The sequence below is a fragment of the Balaenoptera borealis genome (assembly GCF_965194805.1).
Source record: "Balaenoptera borealis genome assembly, chromosome: 19".
NCBI classification, from domain to species: domain Eukaryota; kingdom Metazoa; phylum Chordata; class Mammalia; order Artiodactyla; family Balaenopteridae; genus Balaenoptera; species Balaenoptera borealis.
The window spans coordinates 63,973,917-63,990,047 of NC_138878.1; the positions used below are offsets into that span (position 1 = coordinate 63,973,917).

The window sequence follows — 16,131 nt, forward strand, 5'->3', positions numbered from 1 at the left end:
TTCCCGCTCTGAGCCGTAGCCTCCGTCACGACCGTTTCCTCCCCGATCGCTGAGGTGGGCGTGGCCACCTTACGTCATAGAGCTGGTCGTGCGGCCCGAACTCCAACACGCCGGAAGGCTCGGAGGTCGGGCCGGGCCGGAGGCGTCCCTAGCGACAGCCAGAGAGGGGATTGGGGCGCGACAGCGGGGGAGTGGGAATCGTTTTGGAAGTGAATTCAGTTTTTGGCAGCTGGCGGGAGCCTTGAGAATCTCAGCATCAGGTGGGTCGGGGTCTGCACGTGGGTCTGGAGTGAGGGGCCTGTGAGGCCAGTGAAAGGCCTTCTGGGGGTGTCTTCAGTCACTGGGGAGGCTTGGCTTCAGTAATAGGCCCTTTGGCGGTCAGTGTTATTAAACGTATGAAGAGAGAAACGACCGAGGCTCTGACTGAGGGTTTTTGTCGATGTGGGTGGGTATTTTGAAACCCAGCCCTCCTGAAATTGAGTTCCCCCGCTGACTTTATATTTAACCTCTCTATCCCAAACTTTATTCTTTTTCTTGTCCCACCCTTGTTCCCCTCAGGATTGAGGAGTATCAAAGAAAGGGGGGGATTGGAACTAAGCAGGACCCTGAAGTACCTCTTGGGTACAAGAGCCCCTCTGTGTCACCCCCTTTCTAGTTTGTAGAAAAAGGCTTTGGTCTCTTGGGGTTTCCCTGAGTTCCAAAGATCAGACTAATTAGGGAAGTGAGGGAATGTAGAAACAGGAAAAAGCAGACAAGAAACAATAGTTCATAGAGTCCTAGTTCTTCCTCAAAGGATGTGCATAACGATCTGATGCATAACGATCTGATGCATACCTTTAAGTTGTTCTGCAGAAACTAAGACACCTGCCAGGGTGGAGGGTGGTGACTGCTTGCTGAGCGTACGCATGTAGACCTCAGACTGGTTGGAACCAGAAAGTTGATGATTAAGTTTCCTGAAACACTGTTATCTCACCAACAGCCAATCAGAAGAAAGTCATCCCTCACCTGCGTCCCTCACCACAAATGTTGCCTTTAAAAACCCTTCCCTGAAAGCCATCGGGGAGTTGAGGCTTTCGAGCCTGAGCTGCCAGTTCTCCTTGCTGGGCCCTGTAGTAAACGCTGGACTTTCTTTCACACCAACCCGGTGTCAGTAAATTGGCTTTGCTGCTCAGAGGGTGAGCTGACCCAAGTTTGGTTTGGTAGCAGTTTCTGCTCGTGAAGCTCAGTGATTAAGACCTGGAGTGGTAGGTGTAGATCAGTGAATTCGATGTCTCATGCAGGTCTGCGATTCACTGTGGGGCTCAGACGTGGAGAAACCTGGGATGGGGGGTGGGTGCTAATGAATGGGGGTTTCTGGTTCAGATTTCAGACTTAACTTGGAGTCATTTTTTGTTGTTGTTGTTTTGTGGGGGAGGCTAGTGTATGTGGAGGGGCATGAGGCTGGCGCTTTGGAGACCCAGGGTCCCTGAAGAGTAGGTAGGTTGAGGTTCAGATGGCGATTCCTGGGCACAGACTTGATGATAGATTCATTCAGCTGATCCAGATCCAGTCCGCTCCTTCAAGTCCATACCTTCATCAAGGCACTAATTAAAAACTCTTTTTTCTTGCCACATAAACACTCTTGTCATTGTCTTCCCAACCAAAAAAGTAGTTACATATGATCTAGTGATGTGTTATAAAAGATACGTTTTATTCTTCTTGCCTCCAACTTTACTCCACAGTTTTCTTGGATATTTCCTTTCAGGTTCATGCTACACAAGTGAAAACATCTCTGTTACCCAAAATGCTGACCTCCAGTGCAAACCATTGTGTGTGTTTAATATTTTTTTGTTACCTTTGCATATGGAATGACCTGTATAACAGATATAATTTGGTTTTATCACTTCATTTCTAATTATAAACACTTCCATAGTATAAAACGATGACAGATTTTCTTAATGGCTGCAGTAGTGTCACATCAGGTGGATGAACCAGTGACAAGGTTACTAGAGTCACATTAAATGTATGTATACATTAATTTGGATAGGCTTGACTTATATATCTGTACTTTTCTGCAACATGTTATGATTCTATGCTTATCCACCCACAGGATTTGTTGCCATTTACTACTGAATAATTCAGAGTTTTCATTTATATTGCCTTTTTAGTTTGAAGGTTTTTCATGTGTTTTTTTTCCTGGATATGCAGGGTTTTGTTTCTATTTTGATTAATGTGCTGAATTTCTCATTACTGTTGATTTCTAGTTTTGTTGCATTGTGGTCAAGGAATAAGCCTCTTTGATATTGACTTGTGAAACTTATGAAAATGTCTTTCTATGGCCTACTTTGCTCTGTAAAGCTTTATTTTTTTATATTTGCACATAGGTGTATTTCTGGAAAGGCAGGTGGCCCTTCTAGGGCAACATGGGTGATTCCATAAAGTGAATGGGTGCAATGCCAAGAAATCATCAGCAGGGACATGAGGGCTCATGGACAAGGAGTCATGAAATTTGGATGTGGCCAAGACATTGCATTCATGTTCTCCTCCCCCAAGAAGTTTTATAGCTATAGTTTTATAGTCCTAGATAGTCCTATAAATAGTTTTATACCGTTTCTCTTGTCCAGGTCTCTAGTCCTGGTGCCTAAAGTGATTCTAGGCTGGAGACCGAGGGGCACTGCATGTACTCAGAGGTCAAAGAACAGTTGCAGTAGGGGCAGGGCGGTGTCTGTGGGTTTGGGGATTTAGAAAAGCTACTGGGAAATTATCTTAGAAAAATTTGTGGCCAGAAGGAGTGGAAACAAAAACTCACAGTAATCCCACTGAATCAATGACCTTTTAATGTGAGTCTTTCTGACTCCTTGTCTCTCTGATTTGCTGCTTTGGAGTGAGTATTGGAACTTGCTCCTTTTTCATTTCTCTGTGGAAGAAGGTTGCTGTCTGTGAGTATGCATTGAGTGTTCTAAGAGCTGTTTCAGAAGTCCAGTCTATGCATTGTGGTTATGTGCTACCTTCTGGTGTGATATTAAACTGCCTGAAAAGTAGTAAACTTTTCAGGCAGTTGTACAGAGAACTAAACTTTTGGAGGTTGTCTGGTTAAAAGGTACAATGGTTAAGGTGATGAGCTTTGGAGAGAAAAGGCCTGGGCTTGAATTCTAGCCCTGCCTCTTAGAAAGTATGTGACTCTGGACAAGATACTTTATCTCTAGGTTTTAAGCCTTGACTTCCTTCGTTCTAGTGATTTGATACTTCTAGATTGGTGGTGAGGATTAAATAAGAAAATGCTTAGGATCTGCTTAACACATTACTCTTCATAATGTTTGCTCTGCCTTGAGGTCTAGGTGTTGTGGTTTTTTAAACAAAAGAAAACTCTTAAGTATTGGGATTTGATGCTAGAGGACGCCTATATTAGTTTTTTTTTAGTAAATTTATTTATTTATTTTTGGCTGCGATGGGTCTTTGTTGCTGCGCGAGGGCTTTCTCTAGTTGCGCTGAGTGAGGGATACTTTTCGTTGCGGTGCGTGGGCTTCTCATTGCGGTGGCTTCTCTTGTTGCAGAGCACGGGCTCTAGTCACATGGGCTCAGTAGTTGTAGCTCATGGGCTGTAGAGCACAGGCTCAGTAGTTGTGGCGCATGGGCTTAGTTGCTCCGTGGCATGTGGGATCTTTCTGGACCAGGGCTTGAACCCATGTCCCCTGTGTTGGCAGGCGGATTCTTAACCACTGCACCACCAGGGAAGCCCCCTATATTAGTTTTCTGTTAGTTCTGTGATAAAGTAACATAAATTAGTGGCTTAAACAACACAAGTCTATTATCTTACAGTTCTATAGGTTAGAAGTTCAACATGGATCTTACGGGGCTAAAATCAAGGGCTCAGCAGGAGTGAGTTATTTTCTAGAGGCTCTAGGGGGAGAATCTGTTTGTCTTTTCCAGCTTCTAGAGGCTGCCCACACTCCTTGCCTCCTGTTTCCCTTTCCCCCCATCTCCAAAGCCAACAATGGTGTGTAGAGTTCAAGTCACATCACATCTGTCTCTGGTCTCTTCTGCTTTCTTCCATATATAAGGATCCTTGTGATTACATTGGGCCTACCTGAATAATCCAGGAAATCTATTTTTAGGTCATCTGATTAGCAACTGTAATTTCATTAGCAATCTCAATTCCCCTTTGCCTTGTGATGTAACATATTCACAGCTTCCAGGGATTAGAACGTGGATATCTTTGTGAGGGCCATGATTCCGCCTACTGCAGCACCTTTAACATCACCGACAAGGTGTATGGCTGAGGGGAATGTACAAATTAAAGCGAATTTGCTTTTGAGTCCTTAGAATCAAGTGAAGTAAAGAGAAGGAAGTTCCAGAACCAGGAAAGCGTCACTTCTGGGGATGCCATTAATTTGAGATGTGAGAGCTATGACCAGAATTTGAGTGACAATCTAGCAAAGTAAAAAAAGAAGAACCCCAGTTCCAGTCATTTTCTAAGAACAGAAGAAAATGACCAAGCTTCAGGTGAGTTTTACATATTTATTTATTCCCTCCTTTCTTTTCTGTTGTACTTGTAGAGGCTTATAAAAATTGACTTGATTAATTGGAAAATGACACATTGATAAGAGCCTGAATCTGAAGACAAATAAATATCAACCATAATGTTGATGTCACGGTAAACTAGGAATGGTGGGAATGCAGGTCAGAGATTCTGCTCAGAATTTTGAAGTCAGAATATTAATAAAAAACTGTAAGACCTGAGGAGTTATTTATGTTGAGCTACCAGATTATCTCCAATAACTTTGGCAGCCAGTGCCAGCAAGAGAAACACAAAACATTACATGATTCGTGTTTTTGTACAGAGAAAGTAGATCATTTCCTCAGAAAAGTAAGTATTTCCTGGCACTGAAGTTTTAATAAATTTCTTGATGACTTTTCCTGCAGGGCGCAGTGGCCTCAATGGCAGCCTTCTGGTATATGCAAGAAGAGGTTCCCATTTCTCTGTTTCATGTGTGTGTGTGTGTGTTTACACTTTCTTATGGGGGCATAACATACATATAGTAAAGTGAATTTTTACACAGTTGTACACCTGTGGTTGTTTCTTATAGAGTTCCTTCAATACCCTTCTGGTATTCTGGCTTTTTTCAGATATAAAAATCTAGATTTATCTAGACAAATGGATGGTTTAAGTGGCCTCTCAAGCCATTTTTTGCTGAATTGGATTCCGGGTACAGACCTACCAGCCGAGTTTAAAATCACATTCTCTGCTAAAGACTTGGGATGTAGGGATCCATGATATTGTCTTTGTCACTGCATCCCAGTCTTAGAAATGTAGTATTCTTCCGGAATTATTCATTGTCAGTTTTTACCTACCTCCTTGTATTAGTTTCCTGTGGGTGCCGTAACACATTACCTCAAAGTAGGCGGCTAGAACGACAGAAGTGTATGCCCTCACAGTTCTGGAGCCCAGAAGTCTGAAATCAGGTTGTCAGTGAGGCTGTGCTCCCTCCAGAACTCGAGCAGAAATCTGTCCCTTGCCTCGTCCAGCTTCTGGTGGCTGTCTGCATTCTGTGGCTTGTGGCCTTATCATTCCAATCTCTGTCTCTGTCTTCACGTTACCTCCCCCTCTTCTGTTTGTCTGTCTCCTGTTTGTCTCTTATAAAAACATTTGTCATTGGGTTTATGGCCCACCCGGACTATCTGGGACTATCTTCTCATTTTAAGATCCTTAATTACTATATCTGCAAAGACCCTTTATCCAGACAAGGTAAAATTCACAGGTTCTGGGGATTAGGAAGTGGACATGTCTTTTAGGAGGCCACCATCCAACCTGCTACCTTCCACTTTTATCATCTTTTGTTGTTATTAAATGAGTCATATACAAATCATTTGTTTGTGAAATATACAGAAACAATATGGAAATAAATAGAGCAAAAAAAGAAAGTTGCCCTGTCAAACCCTTCTCTACTCATCACTTAGGAGAGAAATAATTCTGTTTTTATTAACACTTATATGCACGTAGATATACATACATTATGTACACTTATGTGCATATACACACATTTTTTTTAAATTAATTTATTTTTATTTTTGGCTGTGTTGGGTCTTCGTTTCTGTGCGAGGGCTTTCTCTAGTTGCGGCGAGCGGGGGCCACTCTTCATCGCGGTGCGTGGGCCTCTCGCTATCGCGGCCTCTCTTGTTGCGGAGCACAGGCTCCAGACGCGCAGGCTCAGTAGTTGTGGCTCACGGGCCCAGTTGCTCTGTGGCATGTGGGATCTTCCCAGACCAGGGCTCGAACCCGTGTCCCCTGCATTGGCAGGCAGATTCTCAACCACTGCGCCACCAGGGAAGCCCCTACACACATATTTTTTGTGAAAATAGTTTTACATTACTGAGATCATAATAAACACATTACTTGCTTTATTCCTATAGCAACCTGCCCTGGAGAGCGTTCCATTCAAGTATTTATGTATCTATTTCATTGCATTTAGGTTTGCATGATATTTCCTAGCATGTATTTGCCTTAATTTATGTACTCTGTTTATATAAAGGTACTTTTTTTTTTTTGGCCCGCCATGCAGCACGTGGGATATTCGCTCCCTGCAGTGGAAGCATGGAGTCTTAACCACTGGATTGCCAGGGAAGTCCCTAAAAGTACATTTTAGCCATAAAATTTCTTCACAATACGCATTCTGACTATGTGTGAAAATTTTTTTAGGTTAGATTCCTGAAAGGGAAATCTATGAGTCAAATGGTACCTGGACTTAAATTTTTCATGGTTGCTACAAAATTGCCCTTTTTAAAAGTCTTCAGCACTTCCTCTCAGAGTTTATGAAAGTCTCTGTTTTTCCCACATTCTTGCTATTATTTAATATTGTATCAGTTTTTAAATCTTACAAATCTGAAATATAAAAGCTATATCATTTTTTTGAAGGTTGTAGAGCCTAGTGTTTAGTTTTTTTTAATTTATTTTATTTTATTATTTTATTTTATTTATTGTTTCTGGCTGCATTGGGTCTTCATTGCTGCACGTGGGCTTTTCTCTGGTTGCGGCGAGCGGGGGCTACTCTTTGTTGTGGTTCGTGTGCTTTTCATTGTGGTGGCTTCTCTTGTTGCGGAGCACAGGCTCTAGGCGCGCGGGCTTCAGTAGTTGTGCCACGTGGGCTCAGTAGTTGTGACTTGTGGGCTCTAGAGCACAGGCTCAGTAGTTGTGGTGCACGGGCTTAACTGCTCCGTGGCATGTGGGATCTTCCCGGACCAGGGCTCGAACCCGTGTCCCCTACATTGGCAGGTGGATTCTCAATGACTGCGCCACCAGGTGAAGCCCCTAGTGTTTAGTTTAAGAGCACAAATTCTGTGGTCAGATTCACTCATTCATATCTTGCCTTGGTCTATAATTACCTGCTTTATCTTATTCTGGTTATTTAATCTCTCTGCAGTGCTTTCTTCATCTGAAAAATGGGAATTATAATAGAATTTACATGAAAGGATTTTTCTGAAGATTAAATAGGTTAATATATATCAGAGTTTTTCAACCTCAGCACTATTGACTTTTTTGGCCAAACAACAAATTCTTTGTTGAGGGGACACCACAGGATTATAGAATAGCAGTTTCCCTGGTCAGTACCCATTGGATGTCAGTAGCACCCTCCCACCCCCAAGTTATGATAACCTAAAATGTCATATGTCTGCTGTTGTAAAATAATTGTTGGCCGGTTGAGAACCACTGATCTATGTATATATGTATATACATATGTAGGACATATCTTAGAACATTGCCTGTTATTTAATAAGTGCTATCAGAATTAGTTTTACTATTATTTTTACTTGCATTATTATCAGTGACTTTGAACATATTTTACTGTATTTGTTAACTGTTTGTATTCTGTGAATTGCCTAATCAAATCCTTTGTGCTGATTTTGTTTTTTCTGATCTCTAAAAAAAAAAAAATAGGTTTCAGGGATATTAATCTTTATCTGTTTTTTGCAAGACATTTTCTAGTTGGTATTGTTAGTGTGCTAGTTCGTGTGAGTAGTAAACTACTCATTTCTACATATTGATCTATCACAGTCTATCTTCAAGTAATATTATACCACTTCATTCATAGTATAAGAACCTTAAAAGAGTGTGCTTCCATTTCTTCTCTACCAGCCTTTGTGCTATTGTTGGCCTACATTTTACTTCTTTGTATTTTAGAAATCCCACAATACATTATTATCATTGATTTAAACAATCACTTATCTTCTAAAGGTATATAAAAAAATAAGATTTTATATTACTCATAGGTTTTTCATTTCTGCAGCCCTTCATTCATTTGGGTAGATCTAGATTTCTATCTGAAGGACATCCTTTAACATTTTTGCTAGTACATGTATGCCGCTGCTGAATTACTTTAGCTTTTGCATACCTGAAAAAGGTTTCATTTTGCCTTCATTTTTGAAATATATTTTCACTGGGAATTCAAGGTTGACAGTTTTCTTTTTTTGGTACTGTAAAGATGTTTTTCCATTGTCTTCTGACCTGTATTGTTTACAGAAGTCTGTGTTCATCTGCTCTGTTCTTGTGCATGTAGTAAATCTGTTTTCTCTGGCTGTTTTAAAATGTTTCTCTTTAGGTCTTTTTTCTGTTTCATGCTGAATAGTTTCTATTGCTATATCTTCAAGTTCACTAATCTTTTCTTCTGCAGTGTCTAGTCTGCTATTAATCACATCCAATGAGTACATTGTTCATCTCAGACATTTCTAGAGTTGGAATTGGGTCTATTTGATATCTTCCATATGACTCCATATCACGTTCATGCTTTCCTCCACCTTTTTAAACATATGTATGTATAATATGTATTTTACTATCCTTATCTACTAATTTTATTATGTATGTCATTTCTGGTTTTGTTTCTGTTGATGATCTTTTCTCTTTGTATGAGTCATATTTTCTCTCTTTGCATATCTGGTAATTTTGATTGAGTACCAGGCATTATAAATTTTTCATTGTTGAGTGATAGACTTTTATTCCTTTAAATATTTTTCAGTTTTATTCTGGGATACAGTATAATTTACTATACCTATGTTTTTCAATGAGAGGGAGGCTGTGGGTACTATTAACATTTTGAGTTTGACAATTCTTCCTGTGTAGGACTGTCATATGCTTTACAGGATATATAGCACCCTTGGTCCGTGACCATTAAATACAGTAGGGACCTGGTCAGTGTGACAATCTGAAACATCCTCACAAACTTTCATATCCCTCTTTGTTTTTTTTTTAATTAATTAATTTATTTATTTATTTTTGCCTGTGTTGGGTCTTTGTTGCTGTGCGCGGGCTTTCTCTAGTTGCAGCGAGCGGGGATTACTCTTTGTTGTGGTGCACGGGCTTCTCATTGTGGTGGCTTCTCTTGTTGTGGAGCATGGGCTCTAGGCGCACAGGGTTCCCATAAATGTATATAAATTCTGTATCACATTTTCCCTATTTTGTTGTTGTTGTTTTTTTATTTTTGACTGTGTTGGGTCTTCGTTTCTGTGTGAGGACTTTCTCTAGTTGCGGCGAGCGGGGGCCACTCTTCATCGCGATGCGCGGGCCTCTTACTATCACGGCCTCTCTTGTTGCGGAGCACAGTCTCCAGACATGCAGGCTCAGTAGTTGTGGCTCACGGGCCCAGCTGCTCCGCGGCATGTGGGATCCTCCCAGACCAGGGCTCGAACCCGTGTCCCCTGCATTGGCAGGCAGACTCTCAACCACTGCGCCACCAGGGAAGCCCCTTTCCCTATTTTATAAGGAAAGAAAATAGTTTTAATGTGTAAGAGGAAAAAGAGTAAAACATATTACTAAAAGGCAATTTTGCCATCGTCACTGCTCAAGAAGTACCACAGTAACCTTCTAGCAAACAGCTGCTGCCCATGCTCCAAAACATGAGATTAGGTGACTCTAAGTAAGCATGAGGGAAAAAATTACAACATTTTTTGTCCTCATTCATATTGCTCTCCCAGCCCCAGAAATTCAGATTAAATGGATTTTGCAGAGCATTTCTACCTAGTCTAACAACTTAATGTAAACAAAAAGCAACATTCATTTTTAAGTAAAAATCATAACACTGTTTTTGAAACTGAAAATGGGATTCTCATCATATAAGAGAATAAGCTAAACAGCAAATTCTTGTGTAGAGACAATTATTTACCATAATGAATTCAAGTGTAACTTGAAGTTCTCAAATTATTTATTTTCAACTCAAGTAAAGACAGTTAGGCGACTGCAGTCAGTTCCTCGTCTGTGTCCCTTGATTCATCTTTCAGTTCCAGTTCTCCTAAATCTCTGTCTACAGCTGTCACAGTTTTCTTCTTACACTTCTCAGGCACTGCATCATTAGCACAGATTTTTCTCATTTTAATGTTTGGCAGTTTCTTCAGATCAAAATCCCATTCCCTGCATTTAAAATGTCTGGAATCTCAAGGCCGCAGCCCCCGTACTGCTGTCGCTCCCGCTCCGTGGTCTGCTTGATGGCCGCCTCGGGAGCACTGCTGCCTGCCCTGCCCGGCCTTGATGCTGCTGTGGAACTCAGTCTGCTCCAGCTCACTGCTGAACTGACTTAAATACCTTTCAGTTAATTCACAAGCGTCTCTCTTTGAATATTCTACTTTTTGGGGATCAAGATAATTTTGAAACCACTGCAGTTTTTCACCAATAAGGTTGAGACGCAACGCCTTTTCGTTCTTCAGTTTTTCCTTTTTTTCTAGTTTGTGGACCTCTCTCGTAATTTGAGCCGCTTTTCTACTATATGGATGGATGACTTTTTTTTCTTGTCCTACGCTTTTTCCCTTTGGTGCTTTAGGCATGGCGATGTCCTTGTGGCCTGGGACCTCCGGACCTCCGACTCCATGCCGCGGGACCTCAGGGTCTGCGGCGGCAGCAACTCACGAGGCAACTCCCAGTATAACATTCTTGATTGAAAGTTATTTCACTTGGCACTTTGAAAATACTATTTCATTCTTTTTCAGGCTTCCATCACTGCTGTTGAGAACTTAGAGGCAATAAATCATATTTGTTCTTTTGTTAGGTATATGTCGTTTGCCTTTGGATATTTTTGAATTTTCCCTTTGAGTTTTGGTGTTCTGCAGTTTTACCTCCATGTGTCTAGGAGTGGATCTCTTTTTCCTGATCCTGCTTGAAATTGTGGGGTTCTCTCATCCTGAGGTTTTGTGTCTTTTACCAGCTCTAAAATATTCTCTGCCCTTACATCTTTGGTTATTACCTTCCCTCAAATTTTCTGTTCTTCCCTTAGACTCAGAATAGGTGTAAATTCAACATTCTCACTCTATCCTTCATATCTCTCAACCTCACTTTTGTATTTTCCATCACTGTCTTTTGCACTTCAGATCTGTTGTCTAGTTCACCATTCTCTCTATGTCGTATCAAATTGGTAGTCAATCTATAAATTGAAATTCCTAATTTCAATTACTGTATTTCTTATTTTGAGAATTCATCTTTGTTTCTTCAAGTTAGCCCACTCATCTTTAAGACTCTGTTATGCCTTTGCACATATTAAACACTGTTTATATTCAGTGTCTTACAATTACAGCATCATCAGGTTTTTCATGTTTAATTCTAGTGCTTATTGTTTCTGTTTAACTTGTGCACAGTGAAGGCTTCTTGAGAGCGAGAATACGTGTGTTTGTTTTGATATCATCTGCATGTAGCTCAGTGCACGCACATATGCACACAGATGGCAAATCTACCAAGGTTAACAAGAGGTTTTAATGACCACATTTCAGAAAACCTTCTGAATTATTGAGGGGGTGGGTGGCTGAATCACAGCAGCAGGATATCTGTATAAGACTTTCCATTCTTCCACACTATATAACGTAAACCACCCGTATAGATACAGCCTACACAGTAGAAATGATTAGAATAGATTTCTGTACTTCTCTTCCAAACCATCAAATGATCACCCCAGATTAAATAAGAATTTATTACTACAGGAATCATTATTATTTGAAGATGTAGCTGTGGAGTTCACCCGGGAGGAGTGGAGGCTACTAGACCCTGCTCAGAAGGACCTGTACCAGGATGTGATGCTGGAAAACTATAGCAACCTGCTGTCCGTGGGTAAGAACTGCTTCCCTGTGCCACTCAGGGTGCCCAATCAGCAGTCTTTCCTTTCTCAGTTGTGCAGTGATTTGGGGGCAGGTATCTGAAGTGTGAATAATGTAAGAGAGATTGTCAAACTTTTTCTGCAAAGGGCCAGATAGTAAATACTGCAGGCTGTTCAGGCTACCTACTGTCTCTGTAATTATATTCTGGGTTTTTTTAAATAACACTTTTATTTTATTTTATTTGTTTTTTCAGCACACACATAACATATTTTTGTTTATCAATTATATAAGTATTCTGCTAAGTTTATTATATGCACTATAAAATATACTTAAAAATAGAAATGTCAAAAGGATGAAACATCAGTGAGATAAATATTTTTAAATGGTTTTAATTTTTAAAATGTAATGGTACAAAACACTTTTGCTATCATGTTTTAGAAGTTTACCTTCACTTTTCGAATACTCTGTTTTATAAGAGCACTTTATTCTGAATTAATAATGCTTTTAAAATGTAAAAAAATGCCTTAGTTACAGCCACGGACCATAGTTTGCTGACCCCTACATAAGACTTGAATTTTATAAGTGGTAGATTCTCAGTCTCCTCTCGGGCCTCAGATAGAGGGAGTATATTTTCCCTACTCCAAGGGGAAAACTCTTTTCCAAGGTACAGTCACACAATCTATAAAATGTATCATTTAACAATGTTTAGATCTCACGCCCAAAGATATTTTCCTAAATATTCTGTTATTTTTCTTGAATAGGGTATCAAAGTCCCAAACCAATTCAAATCTTCAAGTTGAAGCAAAGAAACAAACCATGGTTAGAAAAGGAAAATATCCGTGGTCAGAACTTTCCAGGTAAGTGAATGAGAAACATCCAGGTAGAAAAGAAGTAAATTCCTAGATTTGTGGAGGCCTCACACCTTTGAAATAGTGTTGAGGTGACTCATCTTCTGGTTTCTAACCTTTTGACAGTATCTAAACAGCCTCTGATTATTACTCTCCTATGTTAATATTCATTGCTTAAGCATTTAGAGGAAAATACTCCTGTGTTCTCACCCCTGGATTTGATACTGATTTATTTCATCTAGGATCTTGATTTGTTTTGCTTAGATATTTTTCTTTCTGAGGATTCTCAAATTTTCGCTTCTTCATTGACTGCCATAGTATCACTGCTTGTTCCTTCCTCTTCCCTTGCTTTGAAAATTCAGTCTTCCACTCCTCTCTGCAAAGAGAGAACTTCAAATTCACTATCATCGTCTTCTGACTACTGAACCTTGGGTAATACTGATTTCCTTCCTAACATTCAGCCCCACCCAGGGTGCTGTGTTCCCATGGTAACCCGGTCTTTTAATGTGCATCTGTCTGTTTCCTTATTCTGGCTGGGCAAATATGAGCTAAAGCAAATGTAGCAAAACGTTAACTATAGAATCAAAGAGGTGGGTATATGGCTGTTCACTGTGTAATTCTTTCAATTTGTTTGTCTGTGAAAATTTTTATAATAAAATGGTAAGGGAAGAGCTATAAGTATTGTAATTTTCAGAGTGAATTATGCCTCCCACATACACTGAAATAAAGGAATTCACTCAAATAAAAAAACAAAAACAGAAAATTCACAATCTTAGACCCCACCTGAAATCAAACCATAAACGTCATGCATTCTTTGCTGATTTCTCTGTATATTTGCTGGATCAGGTATTTATCTTGATTCATCTTAGTTACTCTCAGTTTAATTTCCCGAGTCTAAACAATTCTAGTTATAACCCTACTACCAACATGGGATATTTAAATCCTTCTGTGATCAAGGGACTCCGAGATACAATGTGATGCTTACACAGAATTTTCTTTCCATTCCCTAAATTCAAAGTCAGCTTCATTTAAACCAGTCTCTACAATGCCCGCCACAAGTATGATTGTTTCATTGATTCATTCCCTCAACAAGTATTTTTAATGCCTAATACACGCTGCTATGTAGTGTGCTTTATATTATGTGGCTACAGCAGAGAATAAAAGAGATTAAATTATTACTCTCACAGAACTTGCATTCTAAGTGGGGGAGGTACACAAGAAATATACAAATTTTTCTGGTGGTAATTAGAACCATGGAGAACAATGTAAGGGGTAATGAATGTCAAGCAATAGGAAGGCCTGATGTTTTATACACAAGGGACAGGGAATGCCTCTCTGCTCTGCTAGGGTGGCTGAGTGGAGTGAGGGATGATCCATGGGTAGACCTGGGGAAAGTGTACCAGCAGTGGTGGTCCTGAGGCAGAGGTGTCCCTGGCGTGTTTGAGGACTGTCCAGGAAGCCTGTGTGGGGAGAGCAGAGCGATCAAGAGCGGAAGTGATACTCATGAGGTGCGAAAGGGGCCCACACGATGCCGGGCACTGCAGGCCATTTTAAGGACTTAGGATTTTTTTTTCAGAATGACAGTTACTGAATGGTTTGGGGCAGAAGAGTGACATGATTTGGCTTATGTTTTTGGGGTTTTGTTTGTTTGTTTTGGCCACGCCGCAAAGCTTGCGGGTTCAATCCCCCGACCAGGGATTGAACCCAGCCCTGGCAGTGCAAGTGCCGAGTCCTAACCACTGGACTGCCAGGGAATTCCCTCTCTGGGAATTTCTATACAGGCACAGCTCACTTTATTGTGCTTTGCTTTATTGTACTTTGCAGATTGTGTTTTTTGCAACTGAAGGTTTGTGGGGAATTCCTTGGTGGTCCAGTGGTTAGGACTCTGCACTTCCACCACAGGGGGCACAAGTTCGATCCCTGGTCGGGGAAGTAAGATCCTGCAAGCCTCATGGTGCAGCCAAACAAAACAAAACAAAACAAAACAAATTGAAGGTTTTTGGCAGCCCCGTGTCGAGCAAGTCTATCAGCACCATTTTTCCCAACAGCGTTTGCTCACTTTGTGTCTGCGTCACATTTTGGTAATTCTCTCTATATTTCAAACTCTTTTATTATTATTATATTTGTTATGGTGATTTGTAATCAGTGATCTTGGATGTTACTTCTACGACTTGCTGAAGGCTCAGATGATGGTTAGCATTTTTTAGTGAGAAAGTATTTTTAAATTAAGTGTACACTGTGTACACTATGTACACTGTTTTAGACATAATGCTATTGCACACTTAATAGACTACAGTATTGTGTAAACGTAACTTTTATATGCACTGGGAAACAAAAAAATTCACGTAACTAGCTTTATTGCACTATTTGCTTTATTGTGGTGGTCTGGAACTGAACCTGGAATATCTCCAAGGTATGCCTGTACAGATAATCCCAAATTTGTCCTCTAGCCAAAGTCTTCTCCAAATTCCTCTCTCCAGTTGAGTTCTTCATGTCCGCACCAAGATATCCATCTCAAAATGTTTATGTCAAAATACACACCTGATTTTCCCACATTCAAAACCTGTCTCCCTGATGTTCCTCAACAACTTAGCTGGTACGTCTAGTCATTTAAGCCAAATACCTAGGGAAAAACCCTTCATTCCTCCCTTTTACTTACATTGAATTCAACACTGAATGTTGTTTTTTCCTTCTCCTAGATGTACCTCGAGTTCATCCGCTTCTCCACACATACACTATTGCTGCTCCACACCAAGCCACCATTATCTCTTCCCTGGATTACTCCATTAACTTCCTCTCTCCTACACTCCTTCCTCTCCCATCACTATCCATGTAGCGGTCGGCAACCTCTTGGAAATATAAATCAGAACCCCCCACCTTCTCAAAACTTCCAGTGGCTTGCCACTAGGCTTAGCGTCAAATTCAGATTCTTCCTACCAGATCTACGTGATATGCCTTCTGTCTACCTTTTGAACTTCAACGCTTCCTTCTCCCTATATAGCTGTTCCACTCAGGGCCTACTGACTACCTTTCTATTTCTTGACCTGGCCAAAACCTTTCCTGTCTCAGGGCTCTTGCATTGCTGTTGTACTTGAATGAAAACTTGCAATTCTTTACATGAGGTTGCTTATTCTTTATTCCTGGTTTCTTGGCTCAACTTTTATTTTCTCACAGGTGTTTACCTATTTAAAGCTGACCAACTCCCACTGTTCTTTTTCATATGCTAGGAACCAGTTTTCAG

General features: G+C 40.5%; 1 protein-coding gene and 1 pseudogene across 9 annotated transcripts in view; one reads left to right on the forward strand and one right to left on the reverse strand.

Moving 5' to 3' along the window:
* The first annotated feature begins 94 nt into the window (after positions 1-94).
* LOC309616865 (zinc finger protein 350-like) overlaps positions 95-16,131 on the forward strand; it is a 51,418-nt gene continuing 35,381 nt past the window's right edge. For 2 of the 8 annotated variants that reach the window (XR_014237635.1, XM_082368151.1), the window contains exons 1-4: positions 122-260; positions 4,303-4,482; positions 11,929-12,055; positions 12,804-12,899. Coding sequence is in view for 4 of the 8 variants with exons in the window: in XM_082368151.1 (XP_082224277.1) it covers positions 4,468-4,482; positions 11,929-12,055; positions 12,804-12,899 (238 nt within the window). In the remaining 4 variants the exon portion in view is untranslated. Of the gene's footprint in view, positions 261-4,295; positions 4,483-4,902; positions 4,971-11,928; positions 12,056-12,803; positions 12,900-16,131 lie in introns of all 8 variants that reach the window. The other 6 variants (XR_014237634.1, XM_082368153.1, XM_082368154.1 and 3 more) reach the window with 6 other exon arrangements.
* LOC309616929 (translation machinery-associated protein 16 pseudogene) lies at positions 10,148-11,922 on the reverse strand (annotated as a pseudogene). Its single transcript has one exon. The product of its transcript is annotated as a translation machinery-associated protein 16 pseudogene (transcript).